Here is a 25,999-nt window from a genome sequence, read left to right as displayed (position 1 = left end):
GATTACAGGCACCTGCTACCATGCCCAGCTAATTTTTATACTTTTTAGTAGAGACAGGGTTTCACCATGTTGTTCAGGCTGGTCTCGAACTCTTGACCTCAAGTGATCCACCCGCCTCGGCCTCCCAAAGTGCTGGGATTACAGGCATGAGCCACCATGACTGGCCAAAAGAGTGCTGTTTTTCTAACACTGAATATCCTTACATTGTCTCATTAATGCATGTGACTTTGAAAGGGGCTCATTTTGTGAATAATTTTTCCCAACATTCCAGAGATTCAAACATGTATAAATAATAAACTTATACTATTAAATCTGATATTTAGATTTCTGAATTCTACTTATATGCCAAAGTTGTTCTCTTTTAAAATTTGTTTCATTTCATCACTGAAGCATCTCTCAAAATCTCGTGATTAAAATCTTTTTTATCCTGAGAGTACTTTTTGACCTTTATTATTACACAACTGTGTGGTGTGAAATATTATGTTTCATTAATCATTAGGGATGATACGCAATAAAATTTAAATTGACTCACATAGGCCTTCTGTTTCTATTTCATTTAGTGTTTTTTTTAGAATCATAAAACTATGCTGAATTCCATCAAATTCTTTCTCTGCATTAATTGAAATGATTATGTGTTTTATCCATTTATGTATTAATGTAGTATATTACATTGATTTATTTTTGTATGTGGACTTCAATGTTGATATGTAATAATAATTTTAAATATGTTGACATAGAGACCACTGGAGAACTGTAGAAAGTCCTAGCACTTATTCATACCTAGTTCTTATTTGCTTCCCAAACAAAGAAGAAGACCATTCTGTCTTACTTCTTTCCAGCTATTGATAGTTGTCATGTGACTGGTTCTGCTTTATTGTGAATATGTTCCCTAGAATTCATGTATTAGAAGCTGAATTACTATTGTAACAATATTAAGAAGTGATGCTTTTGAGAGATGATTAGGTTATGAGGGGAATGGATAAATGCCTTTATTTTGGAAGTGAGTTAATTATTGTGCAGGTGAGTTCCTAATAAAAAAGATGAATTAAGCCAGATTTTCTCTCTTTCTCATGAGCTCACTTCCACTTTCCACCTTTCCATTATGTGGTGACCCTTGCCAGATGTTGGTGCCATGCTTTTGAACTTCTCTACCTCCTGTGATCCAAATAAACTCCTGTTCTTTATAAACTATCTAGTCTCTGGTATTCTGTTCTGGCAGCAGAAAATGGAGTAAGACAGAAAATTGGTACTGAAAAGTGGGGCTGTTGCTATAACAAATACCTGTAAATGTGGAAGTGACTTTCAAATTGGTAATGAATAGATTATGGAAGAATTTGAAGAAGTAGCCTAGAAAAAATCTGGATTACCATGAACAAAGCATTAAAGGCAATTTTGTTCAGGGCTCAGAAAAAGAGGGGAGGTATAGGGAAAGTCAGGAGCATCTTAGAGATTACTTAAGTGATTTTGACCAGAAATCTGGTAGAAATATAGACAAAGTTTATCCTAAAGAGATCTCATATGAAAATGAGGAACAAAGTATTGGAAACTAAAGTTAAGGCCATCCTTGTTATATAGTAGCAAAGACTTTGGTTGAATTGTGTTCATGTCCTAGAATTTTATGGAATACAGAATGTAACAGTCATGAACTAGAATATCTGCCAGAAGAAATATATAAAGCAGTGAAGCATTAAGGCAGCTATGTGACTACCTTTAACCACATTCATTGAGATGTGAGGCAAAAGGAATAACAAAGATATCATTTAAAATTAAGTAGGAAGCAGAACAGAAAGATTTGGAAAATTCACAGCTTGGTCATGTAAAAAGTGAAAAATATATTTGAAAGAGAATATTGAGGGTGTGGCCAAGGAACCCTTTGCTAAAGAGATTAACATGGATAGAATGAAGCCAGGTGTTATTCATCAAAAACAATGGGAGAAAGATCCTGAAGGCAGTTCAAAGATCTTTGATGCTTTCCCTCCTATCACAGGCCCAAAGTTCTAGAAAAGAATGGTTTGGGTTGATGGGCCTTGAGAATCCTCTACAGGTTAACTGCCGAGAGCCACCTTGGGATCTGCTCCTTTCATTCCAGTACAGTGTCCCTTGACTACCCAAGCTGTGGTTTAAATGGGCTCAGGTGTGGCTTAACCCAATTCTCTAGAAGACACAAGCAGTAATCCTTAGCAGCTTCTCACTCATTCGACTCTACATGAGTGAGAAGTAAATATCTAACATTCTAAGATAACTAGGTTTTAACTTTTTTGTTAACATAGCCTTGGGCAAGGATCAGTGGCGCATGCCTGTAGTCCCCGCATTTTGGGAGGCCAAGGCAGGCAGGTCACCTGAGGTCAGGAGTTCAAGACCAGCCTGGCCAACATGGCAAAACTCCATCTCTACTAAACATAGAAAAATTAGCGGGGCTTGGTGGCATTCACTTGTAATCCCAGCTACTTAGGAGGCTGAGGCAGGAGAATCATTTGAACCCTAGAGGAGGAGGTTACAGTGGGCTGAGATGGTGACACTGTACTCCCGCCTGGGTGACCGAATGAGACTCCATATCAAAACAAATAACAAAAAAACCAAAACATAGCCTTGTTTGGCCTATCCTAATTGTTAGGGACAAGAAAACCCCCTCCATGCAGACTGACCCCTTCCCCCACAACCCGCAACCCCATTGCTCTGCAGCTGCATTCCTGAACCCCTACCTAGGCGCCACACCAAGGCTGACAAACGTGCTACAATTAAGCAAAGCCTGATTAGCATGATTTTTATTGTTTAGTATATATACCAAGTAATGGGATTGCTGTGTCAAATGGTAGTACTTAACCTTTTGAAGAATTGTCACATTGATTTCTGCAATGGCTGAACTTAATGACATGCCCCCAAAAAGTGGATAAGCATTTCTTTTTCTTTGTAACCTTGCCAGCATCTGTTATTTTTTGACCTTTTACTAATAGCCATTCTGACTGATGTGAGATAGTGTCTCATTTGGTTTTGATTTGTATTTCTCTAATGATGTTGAACTTTTTTTCATATGATTGTTGGCTACATGTAAGTCTTCTTTTGAAAAATGTATGTTTATGTCCTTTGACTACTTTTTTTTTTTTTTTTTGAGATGGACTCTTGCTCTGTCGCCCAGGTTGGAGTGCAGTGGTGCGATCTTGGCTCACTGCAACCTCCGCCCCTCAGGTTCATGTGATTCTCCTGCCTCCACTTCTGAAATAGTAGACATTACAGGCACATGCCACCGTGCCCAGCTAAGTATTTGTATTTTTAATGAGATGGGGTTTTACCATGTTAGCCAAGATGGTCTCAATCTCCTGATCTAGTGATCCTTCTGCCTTGGCCTCCCAAAGTGCTGGGATTACAGGTGTGCACCACCGTGCCTGGCCCCTTTGACTACTTTTTAATGGGGTTGTTTCTTTCTTGTAAATTTAAGTTCCTGATAGATGCTGGATATAAGACCTCTGTGGTATGCATAGTTAGTGAATACTTTCTCCCATTCTGTAGGTTGCTTTTTCTGTTAATGGTTTCTTTTTCTGTGCATAAGCACTTTAGTTTAATTAGGTCTCATTTGTCATTTTTTGTTTTTGTTGTGACTGCTTTTGGAGTGCTTGTCATAAAATATTTGCCTGTTCCTATGTCAAGAATGGTATTGCCTAGGTTGTTTTCCATGGTTTTTAGTTTGGGATTTTACATTTGTGATTTGTGATGGTTAATATTGAGTGTCAACTTGATTGGATTGAAGGATACAAGGTATTGTTCCTCGGTGTGTCTGTGAGGGTGTTTCCAAAGGAGATTAACGTTTAAGTCAGTGGACTGGGAAAGGGAGACCCACCCTCAATCTGGGTGGGCACCATCTAATCAGCTGCCAGAGTGGCTAGAATAAAGCAGGCAGAAGAATGTGGAATGAAGAGACTTGCTGAGTATTCCAGTCTGCATCTTTCTCCTGTGCTAGATGCTTCCTGCCCTCAAACATCAGACTCCAAGTACTTCAGCCTTTGGACTCTTGGACTTAACACCAGTCGTTTGCCATGGGCTCTTGGGGCTTTGGCCACAGACTGAAGGCTAGACTGTTGGCTTCCTTACTTTTGAGGTTTTGGTACTTGGACTGGCTTCCTTGCTCCTTAGCTTGCAGGTGACCTATTGTGGGACTTCACCTTATGATCATGTGAGTCAATTCTCCTAATAAACTCCTTTTCATATATGTATGTATGTCTATATATATAATATATATATATTTCTTTATATATATATGTATTTCATATATAAAGAATATATATATATAGGAATGCTAGTGAATTTTTCACACTGATTTTGTATCCTGAGACTTGCTAAAGTTGTTTATCAGCTTAAGAAGTTTTTGAGCTAAGACTATGGGGTTTTCTGGATACAGGATTGTGTCATCTGCAAACAGGGATAGACTGACTTCCTCTCTTTCTGTTTGCCTACCCTTTATTTCTTTCTTTTGCCTGATCGCCCTTGCCAGGACTTCCAATACTATGTTGAATGGAAGTGGTGAGAGAGGGCATCCTTATCTCATGCTAGTTTTCATGGGGAATTATTCCAGCTTTTGCCTATTCTGTACGATGTTGGCTGTGGGTTTTTCATAAATGGCTATTGTTATTTGAGGTATGTTTTTTAAATTCCTAGTTTATTCAGAATTTCTAACATGAAGGGGTGTTGATTGTCATCAAAAGCCTTTTGTGAATCTGTTTAGATAATTAAGTGGTTTTTGTCTTTAGTTCTGTTTATGTGATGAATCACATTTATTGACTTCCGTATGTTGAACCAACCTGGCTTTCCAAACTAAAAGAGGAACAGAGGTACTGCCTCCTGAAGTTGCTCCATCAGAGAGGAATGACAGAGATGGCTTAACCTCAGAGGGGATGGTTAAGGGTTGAATATAGGAAAATTAGAAACTTGAGAGTATAATTTTATTTACTCAGAGTAGAAATTTATCTACCTTTTTGAAAATAAAAAATATAATGTGACTTTATGGAATAAGAATTGTACCTAGTACACACACAAAATTACTTATTTGTGATTTTTCAATTCATGACAAAAAACTTAGTTATTTTTTTCTGTTAAGATTTATAGGTTTTCTCTCACTCATGCTCCAAAAAATAGACTACTAGATATTAAAAACTTACACCAGTATGTATGTGTTAACATTCTGTCATACTTATTTTAAGTTGTTCTTTTGTAAAAGAGTCAACCATGAAGGTAACATGTATCCTTCAAGTCAATTGTTTTCTACTTTTACATATATATGGTGAGTTTTAAAAGTTCACAAAAGTGGAATCATGTTGTCTTATCTGTTTTAGTAAACACCTATTCTATCTGGTCCTTCAGTGTACTCTTTTTCCATCATGACATCTACAGAAATGTAAAGACCTCCTCATCTGCTTGCCGACTTTATGTTTCCTTCCATATCCTCTATATCAGCCACATAATTTTTGCAGCCACAAGACCGTCTTGCAGGTCCATTGGTAGTTTCCATGCCTCTTTTAGTAATCCATGAATTCACGAACACTTCTGTACCCCATTTATGGTCATGGGAGACAGAGGTTATCTTCAGCCCTTTTACACCTACACATATGACATAGTTTGCTGTCTTTGCAGGCATCATCTTAGAAAAGAAGGTGGTATACATATTCCCTATTCCAAGATCCTTAGCCTATCTGGGGGTTTTATTTGCTCCTAGGATTGGGTTGAAGAAAATGGGTACTTGGCAAAGATTTCCACACAGCCAACATTCACTCATGTCTTTCTTGCTTTATTATCAACTTTCTCCCCAAGTCTCTTTCCCACCCAGCTCATGGTATCTTTATCTAGTCTTAGTGGGGAATCAGGAAAAATCTCCTAGCTTAACACAGTCCCCTGTTAAATATTTTTTCTTATACCTGAATTAATGGTATTTGAGTTTATGATGTAAGATTGTAGTCTTACAACTCCTGAGTAGGACTATAATGGGCCGGATTAGAGATGGTACAGGATGAGAATAAATTCAGAGAAATAAAGAACACCCCAGATAATATGTCAATTTATTATACTACAATACAAGCAAGAGCAAAATGTTTATCTTCTTTCTAATAAAATTGGAGTATGTTTCTCACAGATGTCTGAGTTAACAAGTCAGGCTAATGAAAAAAGAAACTTAGCATTTAAGGATATAGCCTAAGAATCTAAGAATAATTAGAAAAATAACATCTGGGCCAGACACAGTGGCTCATGCCTGTAATCTCAGTACTTTGGGACACTAATGTGGGAGGATTACCAGAGACCAAGAGTTCTAGATCAGCCTAGGAGCCCAGGACTGGTCTGGATGTGGGACCCCATCTCGACAAAAGATAAAAATAAAACAATTACCTGGGTATTATGGTGCCATGCCTATAGTTCCAGCTGGTTGGGAGGCAGAGGCCCAAGGATTTCTTGAGCCTGGGAGGTAGAGCCTGCAGTGAGCCATGATGCCATGATTGCACCACTGCACTTCAGCCTGGGTGGCAGAGTGAGATCCTGTTTCAAAAAAAAGAAAGAGAGAAGGAAAGAAAGAAAGAAACGAAGGAAGGAAGGAAGGAAGGAAGGAAGGAAGGAGGGAAGAAGAAAAAATATCCTTGGAGCTTGCAATGCGAAACATGGTACAGTTTTTACAGATTTTTATTTAAATATAAATTCATATAGCATAATATTCATCCACTGAAATTTTAGGTTCCACGTTTTAAAAATTATATTCGGAGTTGTATAACCATAAACACAATCTTAATTTAGAACGCTTTCATTACCATGAACTGAAACCCCATAAACCTAAACATTTGCTTATTTCCTATTTCCTTCCAGCCCTCATCTCCAGCCCCTAGCCAACCATTAATCTACCCTAAGTCTCTATAGATTTTCCTATTCTGAACATTAATATAAATAGTATCATAAAATATTGGGCCTTAGAAAACAAACCCTTGCCAAGCAAAGCTTTGGGGACAAGACCATCACTTAAGTGGTTCCAAAAGTTGGGACCTCCTGCTACAGTGGATCCAGAAGATTAGACCTCTGCCTCAGTATGTATCGATGTTGGTACCTTCATCCCTACTGGGCCTGGAGGGCAGAGCATCTAGCCAAAGAGGTTTATTCCTGAGCCTTAAAATCTTATGGAGTTTCCCTTATAGTTTGGACTTACTTATAACCTGTCACTCCTTTTTTTTTCTTTCCTACTTCTTCATTGCAGAATGAGACTTTCTCTGATGCCTGTCCCACTGTTATGTTAATAAGCAAATTTACATATTTGGTTTCATAAGTTCACAACTGAAGGCAAATTTGCTGCAGAATACGTCATACCTAAGGTCTCACCCACATCTGATTTAGATATTTAGATGAAACATGGAAATTTAGGCTTTTGAGTTGATTCTGGAAAGAGTTAAGAGTTTTCAAACTGTTGGAATGGATGAATGTATTTTGCATATGAGAAGGACATGATTTTGGGAGGGGGTTAAGGAGCTGAATGTTATGGACTGAATGTTTGTGCCCCTCCAAAGTCATATGTTAAAATTGTTCCCACCCCCAACATGATGATATTGGAAGGTGAAGCCTTTGGAAGGTAAGTAGGATTTAATGAGAGCAGAACCTTCATGAGCAGGATTGCTACATTTCTAAGGATCCTGAAAGAGCATCCTTCTTTTTGCTCTTCACCGTGTAAAAATACAAATAGAAATTGGCAATCTAAAACACAAAATAAATTTCTGTTGCTTATAAACCAACCTGGCTATGATATTTTTGGTATGGAAGCCCAAGTTAAGACAGTGTCTGTTCAGGCTGTTTGTTTTATTATTGTTGATTTCTTTGTATATTTTGGATAACTGTCCTTTATCAAACATGCAGTTTGCAAATATTTGTTCGCAGTCTGTGGCTTCTCCTTTCATTCTCTTGACAGTGTATTTTACAGAGCAAAGTTTTTGAGTTTAATGAAGTTCAGCTTATCAAGTCTTTCTTTCATAGATTGTGTCTTTAATGTTGTATCTAAAAAGTGATTACCAAACCCAAGGTGGTCTAGAGTTTCTCCTATGTTATCTTTTAGGAGATTTTAGGTTTACCTTTTACATTTAGATCTCTGATCAAATTTAAGTTACTTTTTACGAAGGGTGTAATGTCTGTCTAGATTCATTTTTTAAATATAGACCTTGAGTTTTCCAGCACCACTTGTTGAAATGCCCATGTTTTCTCCATTGTGTTGCCTTTGGTCTTTGTTGAAAGGTCCGTTGACTATATTTATGTGGGTCTGTCTCTAAGATCTCTGTTCTGTCCCACTGATATATTGTCTGTTATTTTGCCAGTTTCATACTCTCTCGATTCCTGTAGCTGTATAGTAAGTTGTAGTTGGGTCGTACCAGTCCTCCAATTTTGTTCTTTAATTTTGTGTTGACTATTTTGGGTATTTTGCTTTGCCATATAAACTTTAGAGTTAGTTTCTAAAGATCAATGTACTTTTAGATGTGAAGAATCTCAAATGTGACCATCTCATTCTATCTTCTACTCCTCTTAACATTTTTAAAAAATTATTTCCCATTATTAAACTTTTTTGCTCTACGCTGTGTAGTGTATTCAGGCCTTCCTTCCAGTTTATTACCTTCTCATTTCTGTCTTATCTGCTATATTACCTCCTCAATGAATTTTTAAGTATTTAAAGTGTCCACTTCTGGATGTTCCTGGCTTTATTCACCTGGGAGAAGTCTCAAGACCATGTCTTAATGATTATTGTCTAAACAATGTGTTAAAATCTGTGCCCTTAATGGTTATAATTAAGTTCATTAACTGCAGCATGATCTCTATTACCATCTGAGTTTATTATTATTTTCTAAGTTCCCTCTGAGTTCCTAGCATCTGAAGATTTGCCTTTATTTCTATGGAGTGTAGCTATGTACCTAAATTTTGTGCTATTTTATCTCATCTCTCTGTGTTTTTAATGTGTGTATAGATTTGTGGACAGAATCAGAGAGACAGACCTCTGCCTTTACTTATTTGGCTATGTTTCCAGTGCTGTTATTTGAATCCCATTCTTGTAAAATATTTGGTCTTTAACACCATCAAAAATCTATTCATTTATTTTTTTCCACAATTATTTACTGAACACCAACTTTGTATTAGAATCTATGACAGACACTGGGAGATACTATAATGAATAAAACTAAAAGTCATCCAAAGAGATTATATTTTGAGGAAGAGAATTGTCTGTGTCTATTGGCTCAGGCCTTGTCTCAATTGGGTAAGTCACTATGCATTGGATTAGCCAGGATGGCTCTATGAATTCATATGAACTTTCTCAGCCTGATTGGCTTTTCAGCCTCATCCCATTATGCAGAGCTGACAAAATTCAAACAAGTCTAAGTGGATTTGTGAAGATATGGCTTTCAAAGATCTCCATTTGTTATTATCTTTCTTGGTTTGTTTTAAAATAAGATTAGCTGTGATTTGATGGCCAGAATTCATGTGTTCCCATTCTGGTTAAATATAATTAGTTCTGGTCCAGTTAGGCTTTTAAAACCACTCAGCAATAAACTGAATTTAACATATGAAACAGAGCTATTTAAATGAAGGTCTCCACGGCCTTAGATGAAACGTAAATTTGGCAAACTGAGGTGGCTTTTGTATAGGTAAGGTGATTTAATTCTGATTCTCCATTACTTAAAATATACTCCCAATTTTATAGGCTTGGATTTGGTACAAATTTCATAAACTTAGTTTTAATTAGTATGCATAACTAGGGTACTAAACACAGTAGATCTTTAATATATGTTTATGTCAAGGGGCTAATATCTGAAAGATATTAATGTGCTTTTATTTTTTAATATTTACCCATTTATAATCTTCCCCATATGTAGCCATATGTGCCCATTTCCCTCATTGTTTATATATGCTGTATGTGTGTGTGTGTTTCTGTGTGTGTGTTAAGGGAGGGGATTAGGATTATGACAGATAAAAAGAGAGCATCAATATTAAACTTTTAGCACCATGAACAGGACTTTTTCCTAGTCTGTAGCAGGCCATAATCTTGAAAAACAAGCATTGTCAAGAGAGAAATAAGCTTTAACACTTTTATTAATATTACTATAATTCATAAATCATAATTATATATATTTATGCGGTACAATATAGCATTTTGGCATATGTATACATTGTGGGATGATTAAATCAAGCTAATTAAACATATTATCACCTTACCCATAATTTTTTGTGGTGAGATATTTGAAATTTTACAAACATTTTAAAAACGTTACTTTGAAATATGGAGATCCATGCTTGCAAATTGTGGTAGATCTTATGGTATATTCCACAGACAAGATGGGAGATACTCCTTCCATCATTTAGGTTGGGACTTAAGTGTCTTCAGCAATGTCGACAGGATATAAACAAAGTTCAATGCAAAGAGAAATAGCAACTGAAAAACTGTCCCTTCTGTCTCAGGTGATGTGATTGGGAGAAAGTGGACATAGAATGCGGACAGTTGAGGATATCCAATGGCCTTTTATTTTCTTTACCTAGTCTAAGATCTCAAGGTAAGAGTCTTGTTAGAGAACTTGAAACAAAATCCAGAATCAGAGGGGTTAGTATCTATATTGCATTTGGAACTCCAGAAGGAAACTCCCTTTCAGTGTTCCCTCCGTATCAAAAAGGGGCAACAGCCACACCTATGTCAGATTGATAGACTGCATTGTTGTGCAGAGGAAGGATCTGAAGTTAGTGCCCCAGAGTCTCCTTCAGCTTCTGCATGGTAAAGTTTTGTAGAAGTTCTTGATGCCCTGTGGAAATACAGGGAAGGTAGCTGATAGTATTGGAGAATCATCATGATGCACGCTGAGAGTTGCAGAGTAGGGAATCCTGAACATGATCATAGTGATTATAGAAAAAAAACAAGAAGCAACATTGTCTTTCCAATCTCAGTATAGTAAATGTGTGAGCCCTATACTCTTGAAAGAATATATAAATACCTCCCTCTTGCCCTGGGCCTCTGCCGGTCTCTATTCTGATGGCTCACATTTGCTCAGATTTTGGCAGCTCATCTAGGGCATTGTCTTAGTTCATTGCCTGAGGCTTAAAACGGAAGACTGGAAACCGGGTAATTTATAAAGAAAAAATAATTTATTTCTTAGAGTTAGGCATGCTGAGAAGTCTGAGGTTGAGAGGCCATATCTGGAACAGCCTTGTTGGTAAGGGATGTCAGGTAAGTCCCAAGGTAACACACAGCAGCATTACATGGCCAGGTGGCATATGATGCTCCCTGAGCATGCCAGCTTAGGTAACTCTTCCTTCCTTTCCATATAAAGTCACCAGTAATACATTAATCCATGAATGGATTAATCCATTCAGGTGGGGACAGCCCTTATGGCCCAATCACCTCTTAAAGGCCCTACCTCTCAATACTGCTATATTAGGAATTAAGTTTCAACATGAATTTTGGAGGGAAAAATATTCAAACCATAGCAGCCATATTGGCTTGAACACAATTTTTAAATGCAGCTATGAAGTGGTAGCCCTGGGAAACATACATGTCTCTTCTACAAGTCAATACTTAATCACACCGAAGCAAGTCCAGCTATGCCATTGAGAAGAGAGTATTCAACTTTCACTTTCTTGTCTAGGCATGACTCTAGACACAATCTGCCTATTGGTAGCACCTAGTTTTCACTGGAGGATTGGCAAGCTAGGCTGCAATAGGTCCTTTGATCTTTTCCACTGGTTGATACCCCCATTTAACTTAACAGGCCAAGCTGTGCATCAGCAATAAAGGTTTAGGTAACTCTACTTCTACATTGATTTCAATAAGGTGTGAATTCAAAAGACCTAACAGGCCTGCATGTATGTTTCACAGCCTCTCTATGTCTTTATCTTCACCTCTAGAATTGAAAAAATCTATAGCTCTCTATTTAGAATTAGAGACATGGCAGGTGTAAGAAGAAATAGAGGAGTGGAATTTTATTTTTGTATTTAAGTGTGTTAGTGATGTAGAAAATGTAAAATCAAAAAGTCTATTCAGGTTGTACTTGATATATTCTAAAGCCACACTATAATGAGAGGAAATAAAGTCTATTTAAATTCAATTTGTCAAACTACAAACATCTTTGTACAACTTACATTGTTCTTTCTTAAAGCTTATAAGCTAATAGTATATTTTATAAGCATTTCTCCAGATTTTGATTTCACAATCTGCAATACAAAGTTATTTAAAAGGACTTATTGTAGAAATTCTAAAATTGTGCAATTACTTGAAAAGTTACTTTAAGTTTTTTTCAATATTTCATATTAGTTGTATAATTAAATAGAATAAATTGAAGAATTACACATAAAATACTATTCAACTAGGCATTTATGTTATTTTTAAATTTAAAAAGACTTTTTTTTTTGGTATAGCACACATATCCTAACATTTTCTACTGGATAATATAACAATAACAGAAAAGCATGTGTGGTACATAAAATATGTCTATAAAATTGACCAGGCTTATTGAATATTTTGGTGTTTCCATGTGTTAACACTGAATAACATCCTCAATTTTATGTACTTTAAAAATCGTTTTGTTTTTGAAAACTTGTTTAACTTAATGATACGTGTTTTCAGAGTTCACATAAATGTTTGAGGAGAACATTACATTCTATACAAGTGAGGCCCTGACACTCTGAAGCTGAGGTCACAGTTTGTATCAATATGATAAATATTCATTATTTCATTGTATAGGCTGTGTATATGAAATTATAATATCATTATAATGGTAACAAATTTAACAAGACAATATGTTAAGAAATATCAAATTTATATGTGTGCTCTGGCAGATGAGTAAACCTGTAAAAATTTTGACATATTGTAATCAGCATAACAAATTATGTTAATGAGCCATATTTTTTTTTAGCTTCAACCACAGTAAGAGCTTTCCTCTTGGTAAAGGTGAGAAATTGTTTAGCTCTTTGGAATATTATTTGAATAGGAGAATAATGGCTTACTGAAAATCAGACTTTCTATTTTAAGCTTTAGATGTTACCTTTTATATTTCTATGTTCCAGATAATAATAGTATATTTTTTAAAAAAACTGAAAGTGTTTTTAACTTATAAGGCTCTTACCTTGAAATGTATTAATGCTTTTATAACTTGCACACTGTGGCCATCATCAATTTTCATTAAATATTTTAGCCTTTTGCAGTAATGGGGCTAAATCTAGACTACTGGATTTCCTTTTATATTATCAGGTGCTATAACACATACACTTAATAATCATATGTAATTCATGTTTAAAAACATTTTGGCTTCACAAATGAAAGCAATTATAACTACATATTAAAATGATACAACAATTTTCCAGTCTGATTATTAATTGCAGAAGAAAGAACATATATTTCTTTCTTCCCTTGTCCTACTCAGTTTCTTGAAATTACCCAGTTTCATTCCATTTGATTAAGATAGCTTTAGGGTAGCTTCACCACTACAACACATGCACCAGCTCTTCCAATGTTAACAGGAACTTCCTAAAACACAAAACAAGAAACAAAACATTGTTGGAACTCTGATTTTAGTATAATATAGAATATTATATTCAATATAGTTGAAGAAGTCCTAACATCACCTTGTCTAAAGATGAGATAAACTGCAGCCCGGATAACAGTGTAATGTGGTGGAAAGAATACAGCCTTTAGAATAGTAAAAACTTGAGTTTGAGGATTAGGTGATCTTAAGTAAGTTTCATCTCTCTGATAATATTCTCACTTGAAAAATTACAGCTAATTATACTAACCCTTCAAGGCTTTTGTGATGGTTGAGTGAGATAATGAATGACAATTTGCACTTAGTAGTAACAATCCCACTATCTGTTAGTTCTCTTTCACTCTTTCCAGGATCACACAATGAAACAGTGACACAGCCAGAAATATAATATATGACTCTTAACTACTTGTCTGCCATCTTCAGAAAAGTAAATCCCACAAGCTGGTCAAACATTTTCAATATTGATTGTATTTGACCTAACCCCTTGCATGATATTTTTTTTTTCTTCCATTTCTGGTCGGTCCTAAGTGTTGATAAAATAGGAGCTACCTACATTGTAACATTTGAGGGTTTCTGAGTCTTGATGAGTCAGATTATTGGAGGAGAGAGATTAAAAACTCATTATCAGCTGTCCTTATATTAGCACCAATTTATTTAGAGCAATAGCCAGCTGTACCCTGTAGAATACAGAGTAGCATGAAGTCAGTAGAAAGGAAGATAAAGTTAGGTACCAAATACAAGGTTTGCCTGTTTGTAGAGATGGTAAAGAGTTAACCATACTTTATGTCTTTTGTTAACTCATCATTTAATTTACAAAGTATTATTAAGTATTTTAGAATAAATCTAGGGCTATCACTGGCAAAACAGTCGAAAGAGTCAAATTTGCTTTTAACATCTTGAAGATGCCATTTCAATACTATTTTCTGTATTCTCCTTGAAATTCGTTCTATTAGATACCCAGCACTTTTCAGAGGTTTTAATTCTGGTCCTTTAGCATTTACTAAATTATTGATTGACTGATGAATTTACAAGTATTATAGTTTACACAGTCTCTATATGGTAAAGACTGAAGGCTTTTCTTCTGGGTGCCAGCCAATAAAAAGAGCAGATGTTTGTGGAAGAGGATGTTACCCTTTTGTTCTCAGGTCACAACATACACATAAAAAGTTGTGTGGGAGTTCAGTCATGCAGGTGGCAAAAATATTAAGGGAAAATTATTAGAGAAAATTATAAAGTATAGTCACAAACCTTCTTGGAAGTATGAGAAGTTTGCATAGTTTTGGCAGAAGTTTTGGCTGAAGGAAGCTTTACCCCTTTACCTTTAGGTAATGAGAAAAGTAAATAGCTAGGAAATGCAGGGGAATTTATCTGAATAACTTGTTTACTCACGTGGTCCTATAAACTAACCTTTAATCATTCCAGATGAATCTCTTGGGGGAAGGTCGACCAGGGATATTACCCACTAATGGTGTTTGCTGCAGGCCTTGGAACCTGTCATTTAATCTCTTCAATCTAGTGGTGTTAACTCAAAGCTTTGTCATTTAATGTGTGCTGAATAAAGTCCAGAGGCCAGTGCTTTGGGGCCAGCAGCTGCTATCTCTTTACAGCACTCTCCTCAAGTGTCTGTTAGTGGCCTGGACACCCCAACCTGCTCATTCACTGTATTCTGGTGTGAATATATTTATTTATCCATCATTAAGTCAGAGTCTGCAGGACAAACCCTTGCAAGTGGTAGCCCCAACAAAGTTGGCCATGGTAAAGTGCTTTATTTATTTATTACTGAAGTGTTTTATTGGACCTGCTTATTTTCTTTAAAGGGAATGTTTTCATGAAGTCAAGAGAATGATCTTTCCCCTTTTATGTAAGTATTGATGGGTCCTGCTAATAATTAATTATATCAACTAATAACTCTCTAAGGTATAGATAGAGTGCACACTCTAAATTTCACTAAAAGATCTTGTTGGGACCTAAAGAGGAGAATGCAATTAATTTCAAAAATATGCTTTAAAATCTTCTTTTTAAAACCTGAAATACAGTTATTTGAATATTTTTATTTGAATACCTCTTTCCATTCATCTCTCTGTGCATCATATGACTCAACTGTGTTCAAATAAGTATGTCCATCATATCCTCCAACCACATATAGTTTTTCTCCAAGGGGGCATACAGCAACAGCATCTCGGGGAACACGCAGAGGTGCCACAGTTGACCATGAATCACTTTTTGGATCATACCTTAAGAAATTTAGAAAGAAAATTTGGAGAAAAAGTCTAATAGAGTTACAATTGAAAATAACAGACATTCTCAAAATGTATACCTCTGTGAAACAGAGAATTAAAAACACTTTATACAAATGTATTATGGATATGTACATGACAAAATTTTCTTCAGCCACTAGATGTCTCTCAAAGCATATTGAAAACGTTTTGTTTTCCAAGATACCATGCGTTTCATTAGTCCGTACTCAGATAAACTTGGAGGAAATTTCACATATTGTGATCCTGGCATTATACAAAAAAATGTCTCCTTTCACTGAGCATTCTGATTGAAGAGCTTTTGTTTTTCTTTTATTATTTACTTGTCGAAGTTATACATAAGATGCCTGATCCCTTTTATATGAGAACTCATATTTTAAAGTAAACCTGAATATAATTGCCTTTTTATATTTGCTTTATGAAATGTACTTTGGTTTTAATACTATTTGAAGATAGAATGGTTATAGACTTATCCTGTGTTTTAACTTGCTGAGAATTGTTATTTATCTCTGTGGAGTCAAGGTTTATTGTTTTCCACTTTAATCTGAAATTAACTCCTTATGCCAAAACCACTTTAGTAAGCAAAATGAAAAATAATTCAATAAGTAATATTAAGATGTTTTCTAGAAATTCTTTCCTAATCTTTGAAGCTTATTTTACAAAATACATAACACTAAAATCTAAAAGGTGGACAATGAAGAAAATTCATACTTATACAAAAAATGCTCCCTGACTTTATATTGGCCTATTTATAAAAGCCTAATGAAAAATATTTGTTTTACAAGAGATTTTCATTTATCACTTTCTGCTGATCTACTTATATTTGTATTATCCCCTCTAACCACTGTTTGTATCTCTTTGATGATATTCTAAATCATCTGATTTCAGCTTCCATCTGACTTTGGTCTCACACCTAGGATTTTAAAAATACTATCTGAAATCAGCATTAATTCAGACAACCTAAATTCCATATCATTGTGTGTCATATGGCATATCACTTTAAATTCAGATGTTATAGTAAAACTCAGAACCAGAAAATCCATAGCTACATGCTCTGGCTAAGCCAAATCTTCAAAACAATAGCTATTGTTAATTGATGCTTCACTCAGCTGACAGTCAGGGTACACACATATATGAATCATCAACCAGAACTCATAGACCAAAGATTTTTATTCATGGGCTTGGTAACTAGTGCTCAAAATTTGGATAACATTATTATCTGGATACTGCTTGATTAAGAAGAGGAGTTTGGGGAATGTTGAGTCTTTTGAAGAAAAAACTAATAGGTAATATGGTTATCTGTGAAGATACATAGAAGCAGTTATTAAAGACAAAGGTAGCCACCACATATTAAAATTAAAATATCATTGCTTCTCTTCCTTGTTTCTCTTTTGCTTTTCTGTCTCCCCTTACTTTGAATGGAAGGATATATATTCTAGTGGAGATAAAATTGAGCCTGAAGTCAAGAGAATGAGTCATGGTCTTATTTTCCCACTTAGAGTAATTAGGAATCATTTCCTTGATTTATTTGCCTCAATTTTCTCATTAACATTACAGTAATAGTGATCCCCAACCCAAATGATGTGATGGTTTTAAAAACCTTTAATTTAAATTATTATCATAAGTAATTGGGTAATCCAAAAGTGTTTTAGCACATACCAAAAAAAAAAATAGCATCAGGAAAATTGTTCAAGACATGGACATGAGGATAATCTGATTCTATAGAGGGTACATCTTTAATTGACTTTCTACTGACAACGCTATTTTACAACTCTGCATGTGTGGCAGTTAAGTTGTAAAAAACTGAGTTTCCTTGTGATTTTTTATATAACATTACAAATTCATTTTGCCTGATAGAAATAGAATTGATTTCCACAATGTAGAAATAATGACTCCCAAAAATTACCTTTTTTTGTTCTATATGATTTCAACTACTTTTGTATCTATTGATAAATTATTTCAGCATTCATAGTTGTCTAAGTACCTTTTATTTAAATGCTCTTTTGAACCTTTTTTAACATCTTATAATTGTTTTCTTCATCTATGAATCCCATAAAATGTTTAACGTGTTCATTTTATATTTTTCAAATTTTTTATTGATATATAATATTTGTGCACATTTATGGGGTACATGTGATATTTTGTTACATATATAAAATGCGTCATTTTATATTTGTATGAAAGCCAAGATTTTGACTTTTTGAAAATTATGTTTTAGCACTAGTCCTTTTCTCAATGCATTTTCAAGGAAAATGACAATAGGGTAATAATAGGTGATAATGTTAGTAATAACAATAATACTGGATTATAGCAATAATACTAAAAAAAAAAAAATCACAATACTTAGAACTGACTCCTATTGAGTACCTAACATATGGCAAGCAATGTACTAAGTGCATTACCACTTTTCATCTTGTACCCTATGCGGTTGATACTGTTATTATTCCCATTTTACACGTGAGGAAACTGATTTTAGATATGTAAAGTAACTGAGCCAATGTCACATAATTAATAAACAGTAGATTTAGAATTTGAATTCAGATCTGTCTGACATCTAATCAGATATGTTTAACTACTATACTATGCATTTGTTTAGTATGTGTAAAGTTCCCATTTTTCTCTTTTTTTAAAAATTTTAAGAGTATGAGATTTTAAAAAATCAGTAAATTTGGGAGTGTAATTATGTCAGAAAATCAGGTTAGACATTTACTTATAGGATATGCATGTAAATAATTTTTTAGTCTTTGCCACAGATTATATTAAAAAATTTATATTTTTAGTGGTTTATGTAAATACCTATTAAAATTGGTATAGACATTTTAAACTATAATAAGGCTAGTTCTACTGTGAGCACTCTATGGTACTAAAATATGCAGCCCAATTTATTTGTTTCAAGTTTTAATGCAGAATTCCACAATTTCAAGGGTTTAGAGTGAAGCTAAGAAAATGTTGGCATTATAATAATAGAAAGATTATGATTATTTTATTAAAATAGTTGTATGTATTCCACATTTTTTTTGTTAGGAGATGTACACTCTTTTGTGATAAAATCAACTTATATAGTTTCATATATTTAGATCCTGGAAGCCAAGCTAATGCAACACAAGTTACGAAGCCTCAACAAAAAGCTTCCAAACTGCAATAGAAACAAGAAAGCACAGGCTATAATATATACAATGAAAAAAATCTTGCTAGGATTTATTACAAGAAAATTGCCATTATAAGACAGAGAATTATTTGTATCTCTGATTATCTATTTACTTCTTGACAGATAAATTTTTTGTGAAATCAGATGTGACTTTCAGAGCAACAAACCTTCACAGCTTCTTATTTACTAGATATCTCTGTACAGTTCTGTGTTATTGTGGATAGAGTCCTTTAGACAGCATTTAATATTTCTGTAAAAAACAACGTGGATTTTCCATATCAATCTTTTTTCCTTGACCTCTCCCTCCCATGAGTTTACCACTCCAATGCAGTTTTCTTTTTAAGACAGAGCCTTATACTGTTGCCCAGTCTGGAGTGCAGTTGTGCGATCTCAGCTTATCATAACCTCCACCTCCCAAGCTCAAGCGATTGTCATGCCTCAGCCTCACCAGTATCTGGGATTACACGTAGGCACAATCATGCCCAATTCATTTCTGTATTTCCTTAGAGATGGGATTTCGTCATGTTGGCCAGGCTGGTCTCAATCTCCTGGCCTCAAATGATCTGCCTGCTTCAGCTTCCCAGATTGCTGAGATTATGGGCATGACTCATCATGCCCAGCTCCAGTGTAGTTTGAAGTGTCAATGAAATCTTAACATACCTAATTATTTTTATACAAATTTGTTAGCACTTTGGATCAAGTTATGTTTTCTCAAATATAATAATTCCAGATATTATATGTTTATTTTATATATGATTTAGTCTTGCCAACTATCAAGAGTTTTATAAAGAGGTTATAGGTATATGGCTTTTAGCTGCACAACCATAAATACTTTTACAGGCATATAAATAGTATTGAATGCTTAGGTACCATTACTTAAAATAAAAACTGCACTTACCTTTGTTGAATACAATTATGGATTGAGAAAAAAATCTGGGTACATTCTCTGGTAGTTAGGCTGGTACCAAACTTTTTTTTTTTGAGATAGAGTCTCACTCTTTCACCCAGGTTGGAGTGCAATGGCGTGGTCTCGGCTTACTGCAACCTCTGCCTCCTGGGTTGAAGCAATTCTCCTGTCTCAGCCACCCGAGTAGCTGCATGCCACCACACCTAGCTAGTTTTTTTTTTTAATTTATTTATTGTATTTTTAGTAGAGATGGTATTTCACTATGTTGGCCAGGCTGGTCTTGAGTTCCTGACCTCGTGATCTGCCTACCTTAGCCTTCCAAAGTGCTGGGATTATAGGTGTGAGTCACCACACCTGGCCTAAACTTTTATGAGTTGTGTGCTATCTATAACTTTTTGTAGTCTACAGAAGGCATCAATAAATTATCTAGGCAATTTAAAGTAGAATCTGTCCTTTAAAAATTTTTTTTCATGCAATGTTGTTTAAACACACTTTAAGTCTACTGTATTCTTTGGGTTTTTCTAAAAGGAAACATGGTTTGGGTCATGAATTTGGGCCATGTATTTGGGGAATCAAATACACTCACACATACACACACACACACACACACACACACACACACACACACACACACAGAGAGAGAGAGAGAGAGAGAGAGAGGGAGAGAGAGAGAGAGAGGGAGAGAAACAGAGAGACAGAAAGCAAGTATGCCTAGAAATAACCAAGAATACCTCAAACCTTCATGCTGAGCTGATCCCAGGCACAGAATATGACCTGCTAATGTGTGATGGTCTAATGCATGAAGCCAATCTTCAAAGATTGGGAAAGTGTTTTTTCTTCAACTGCCCAATTTTCAGCAAAAGATCAAAAGACATACAAAGAAACAGAAAAAAAAACAAACAAAAAACAAAACAAAAACAAAACTAAGTTGATTTTAAAATAACAAATCTCCAGATACTCTTCCTCTAGAAACATAAGATCTGACTTGACTTAGCAGACAGTAAAATAGTTGTCTTATGCTAAAGCCAAAAGAAAAACAGAAATGTTGGGAAAAAGTAAAAAAAAAAAAATTATATATGTACAAGAAAGAAACATAAAAATTCCGGAGCTGAAAAATAAAATGACAATTTAAAAATTCAGTAGAGGAATTCAATGAGATGGGAGACTCAAGAAACAGAAGAATAAGTGAACTTAAAGATGGGTCATCTAAAATTATCACGTGTGAGAAGCAAAAAGAATAAAGAAAAGTGAATATAGTCTAAAGGACTATGAGATAACATCCAGTGGACCAATATATGCATTTCAAAAATCTCAGAAGAAAAAGAAAGAGAAACGAGCAGAAAGAATACTTGAAAAAAATAATAGCTGAAAAACCAAACCAAGACATATTATAAACTGTCAAAAGTCAGAGATAAAGAGAATATTGTAAGCAAGAAGAGTAAAGCAACTTGTCACATAAAAGGATTCTCAATGAGATGACTAGTGAATTTCTCAGGAAAGCCTTAGAGGCATTTTTTAAAAAGAGGGCAAAATAGAAGCTTTGCTGGCATGCCTCACCTATAGGGAAGTAGGAAAATAATGTGCAGAGATTCACACTGTAAACTTTTATGGAAGAAGGCACACAGGTGATTAATATAAAAGCAAAAGAACCTCCACATGCTTTGATGAATTTCGTGGCAGCAGCCTGTGCTGTGGGTTCAGTGGAAAATTGAGAGTGAGTCCCCAGTATATGAGAAGTGGAGAAAGTTTCTTCACAATACACATTCCCACTGGGGAGCTAGGCAATCTAGGCCATGGAGGAGCTCCTTGACCCTACCAATCGCTGGGTCTGATGTTGGGAGCAGTAAGGAGACCTTGAGAAGGGGTAGCAGCAGGAAGTGTTGCATGCGTTCCAGACCCTGGCTCCAAGAGAAAGTGGCCAATTCATATCCTAACACATAGGAGTCTCTACTGAAATCTGTAAGTCACATGGGCAGCAGTCACTAGCTGGGTAACTCTCCAGACTGAGATTTGCGATCTAGTCGCAAACAGGAGAGGAGCCCCCATGGCCAGAACTGAGAGGTGAGAGTGGTATGGGATTGAAGTGTGTATGCAGGTCAGTGACCTCCCCTTTGCAAGACCAGACTAGGAAGGGTATCGTCTGGGAGCCCCGGTTTTTGTCCCAGTCAGGACTAAGTCTGCAGCCAGGGACAGTTTTGCAATCTGAGATGTTCTGCTTGTTACTTGGCTATTTGTTTCAGTCAGTAGTAGGCTTCTGGATGGAGCTTTGCAAGGTGGTGACCCAGGAAGCAAGGCAGGTCCCACTGCCACCTGCTAAATTTTAGAGCCCAAGCCACTCTTCATTTCCCGTGCTGGCTCTTTGGAATGCCAGAGGTTTTTCAACTCCTTCTAGTATTGCCCCAGTGGCCTCATAACTGCTTTTCATCACCCATCAGGGCTAGTACTTGCAACTCCTGTTGAGGAGCCTGCGTATGGACATGCCTGATGCAGCCCCATCAATATTTTACCCCATTACCCATCTCAAAGGAAAATCATGGGATCAGAACCCCTGGGAGTTCCACAGCCCAGAACATTTCCTGGAACATTCAAATACTTCTCCTTGTTAGTAAAGATCAAGCATAGGCCTTACTACCACCACCTCAGCTGCCTGTTACCTGCAAGTACCTTGAACTGGCCAGGAGGTCAACCTGCACAGCTCATTACAACAACTGCTGACATAACTGCACAGTGCTCAGGAAGGAATTATGCAACTTCTATTACCATCATCACCCACACCACCCCAGCTGCTTAGGAGGCCCCGAGCCTGCTCATCTGCCTGGTACATTAATACTACAACTGGCATTTGAGCAAGCCATCACACTAAGGCTATTTATAATGAAGGAAATTATACAGAGCCTATATCACTCCTCCACCATCTCTGTCAATATTATTGCATGTGCCCCCCATTGGGATATCTGAGGGTGGGCCCACCTGGTCCAGCTCTGCCCAACTTCACCCTCCTCATAGTGCTGAGGATAAAGCCCAGGCCACTCGGTGTTCCACAAACCTGCCCACTGCCTGAGACATCAGAGGCCTTCTCCTGATAAGCAAACATAAAGCATAAACCCATCTTCTACTGTCACCACTAGTTCTTACCTCCTTCAATTGCCATGTACTGGCTTGTATGTTAAACTGCACCACCCAAAACAAAATCCATTGACACCAATGCAGAAAAGCTTCTGGAGATCTCTGCCACCCCATTTCCAAACGGGGCAGTGAGCCTTCTCACATACCTAGGACATTGCTATGAGAACTGGCACTTGAGAGTATAACTGCACTATGGAGATCTGTAATAAAAAAAATTCATATCGATTCTCTGCCGCTGAAAATACTCAGAACCAAAGCCAAATGATCCTATTCAAAATAAGTTATATTCACATCCTTAACGGGAAAAAAGTCCTGTCTAAATAAAAGTAAATTTAAAAATAAGAAGATGTGGTGATTCCTCAAGGATCTAGAAATAGAAATACCATTTGACCCAGCAATCCCATTACTGGGTATATAACCAAAGGATTATAAATCATTCTATTATAAAGACACATGCACACACACGTTTATTGCAGCACTGTTCACAATAGCAAAGACCTGGAACCAACACGAATGCCCATCAATGATAGACTGGATAAAGGAAATGTGGTACATATATACCATAGAATACTATGCAGCCATAAAAAAGGATGAGTTCATGTCCTTTGCAGGGACATGGATGAAGCTGGAAGTAATCATTCTCAGCAAACTAACATAAGAACAGAAAAACAAACACCACATTTTCTCACTCATAAGTGGGAATTGAACAATGAGAACACATGGGCACAGGGAGGGGAATATTACCCACCAGGGACTGTCAGGAGGTAGAGACCTAGGGAAGGGATAGCATTAGGAGAAATACCTAATGTTGATGATGGGGTTATGGATGCAGCCAGCCACAAAGGCACGTGTATACCTATGTAACAAACTGGCATGTTCTACACATGTATCCCAGAACTTAAAGTACAATCAAAACAAATAAGAAGATGTGATATTTTTCTTTTCAAATGAGAAGGAACCAATGCAACAATTCTGGAAGTATAAAAGAACAGGGTGCTATGATAACCCCAAAGCATTGCACTAACTCTTTAGCAATAGTTCCTATCCAAAATAAAATTCATGAAATTTCAGATAAAAAATTCAAAATACTGCTTTTAAAGAAGCTGAACAGGATTCAAGAGAAAGGTGAAAAACAATACAAAGAAATCAGAAAATAAATCCAGGATATAAATGATAAATTTGCCAAAGAGATAGATTTAAAAAAAGAAAAAAAATGAAACTTCTGAAAAGGAGAATTCATTGAAATAATTATAAAACACAGATGAAATCTTCAACGATAGACTAGACCAAGAAGAAGAAAGAATCTCCGAGCTAGAAGACAGTACTTTTTAATTTATCCAGTCAGACAAAAAAATAAAATAAAAAAAAAAATAGAATTAAAAAATGAGCCAAGCTTTTGATAAGAATGGGATTATGTAAAATGTCCCAACCTACAAATTGTAAGCATTCCTGAAGGAGAAGAAAAAACAAAAACTCTGGGAAACTATTTGAGAACATAATTAAGGAAAACTTCCCTAGTCCAGGAAGAAATCTACATATCTGGATACAATAAACTAAAAAAACTCCAGAGAAACATTGTGAGAAGAATCTCACCAAAACATATATTCATCAGATTAAGTTCAACATCAAGGAAAAAATCCTAAAATCAGCAAAAGATAAGCATATAGTAACCTATAAAGGAAATTCCACCAGACAAACAGTGAACTTCTCAGCAGAAGCATTATAAGTCAGAAGAGATTGGGATTTTATTTTCAAGTCACTTAAGGGAAAAAGCTGTAAACCCTGACTTGTGTATACTGCCAGAATAAGCTTAATAAATGAAGAAGAAATAAAGTATTTTGCAGACAAGCAAACACTGAGAAAATCTGTCACTGCTAGACCAAACTTACAAGAAATGCTCAAGGAAGTTATAAACATGGATACAAAATTTGGTCAATACTTGTCATAATGAAAACATCTGAAGTATAAAACTCAAAAGTCTTGTAAAGCAAATAAATAAGGCTAAAAAGTAGCTACATAACAATTATATTATGACAGGAATAAGACCTCACGTATTAGTATTAACCATGACTCCACATGGAAAAAATACTCCAATTAAAAGAAATAGATTGACAAAATGGATTCAAACAAACAAAAAAACAAACATGATCCAACCATACACTTCTTACAAGAAACTCACCTTATTGGTAAAGACACTTAAGAGACTTAAGTTAATGGAGTGGAAAAAGTATTCAATTTAAATGGAAAACAAAAGCAAGGAGGAGTAGTTATAAATGTAAATCTGATCAAGCAGACTTTAAATAAATAATAGTTTAAAAAGACAAGGAATGTCATTATACAATGATGAAGAAATCAATTCAACAAAGAGATATAACAAACCTAAATATATATGCATCGAACACTGGGGCACCCAGATTTATAAAGTGTATATTACTAGACATAAGAAAAGAGCTAGGCAGCAATGCAATAACAGTGAGGGAATTCGGCATCCTGCTGACAGCACCAGGCAAATTATTGAGTCAGAAAATCAACAAAGAAACACAGGACAATGGCTTTGGCAAAAAATTCCTGACCAAGACCTCAAAAGCACAGGCAACAAAAGCACAAATAAACAAATGGGACTTAGGTAAGAAACTTCGGCACAGCCATGGAAAGAATAAATAGACTGAAGAGAAAACCTTCAGAATGGGACAAAATATTAGCAAAGTATGTATATGGCAAAGGGCTAACATCCAGAATTTATAAGGAATGCAAACATCTCAGTCATAACAAGAAAAATTCAAATGATTCATTAAAAGTGGTCAAGTAATATGAAGAGATAATTTTTTAAAAAGACATATAGCTGGGCGCGGTGGCTCAAGCCTGTAATCCCAGCACTTTGGGAGGCCGAGGCGGGTGGATCACGAGGTCAAGAGATCGAGACCATCCTGGTCAACATGGTGAAACCCCGTCTCTACTAAAAATACAAAAAATTAGCTGGGCATGGTGGTGCGTGCCTGTAATCCCAGCTACTCAGGAGGCTGAGGCAAGAGAATTGCCTGAACCC

The 25,999-nt window shown here is 35.9% G+C and overlaps 1 protein-coding gene across 1 annotated transcript in view; it reads right to left on the bottom strand.

Moving 5' to 3' along the window:
* Positions 1–10,065: 10,065 nt before the first annotated feature.
* Positions 10,066–25,999, bottom strand: part of KLHL4 (kelch like family member 4) — a 157,912-nt gene continuing 141,978 nt past the window's right edge. The window contains exons 10-11 of the mRNA XM_032258716.1: positions 15,580–15,751; positions 10,066–13,501 (exon numbers count right to left, since the gene is read on the bottom strand). Coding sequence (XP_032114607.1) covers positions 13,442–13,501; positions 15,580–15,751 — 232 coding nt within the window. The 3' untranslated portion in view covers positions 10,066–13,441. The remainder of the gene's footprint in view (positions 13,502–15,579; positions 15,752–25,999) is intronic.

The sequence above is a fragment of the Sapajus apella genome, unplaced genomic scaffold, assembly GCF_009761245.1.
Source record: "Sapajus apella isolate SASKATOON/1434 unplaced genomic scaffold, GSC_monkey_1.0 scaffold104, whole genome shotgun sequence".
Lineage (NCBI taxonomy): Eukaryota > Metazoa > Chordata > Mammalia > Primates > Cebidae > Sapajus > Sapajus apella.
The sequence above is the reverse complement of the archived record's forward strand: the minus strand, read 5'-3'. Positions and strand labels throughout refer to the sequence as shown.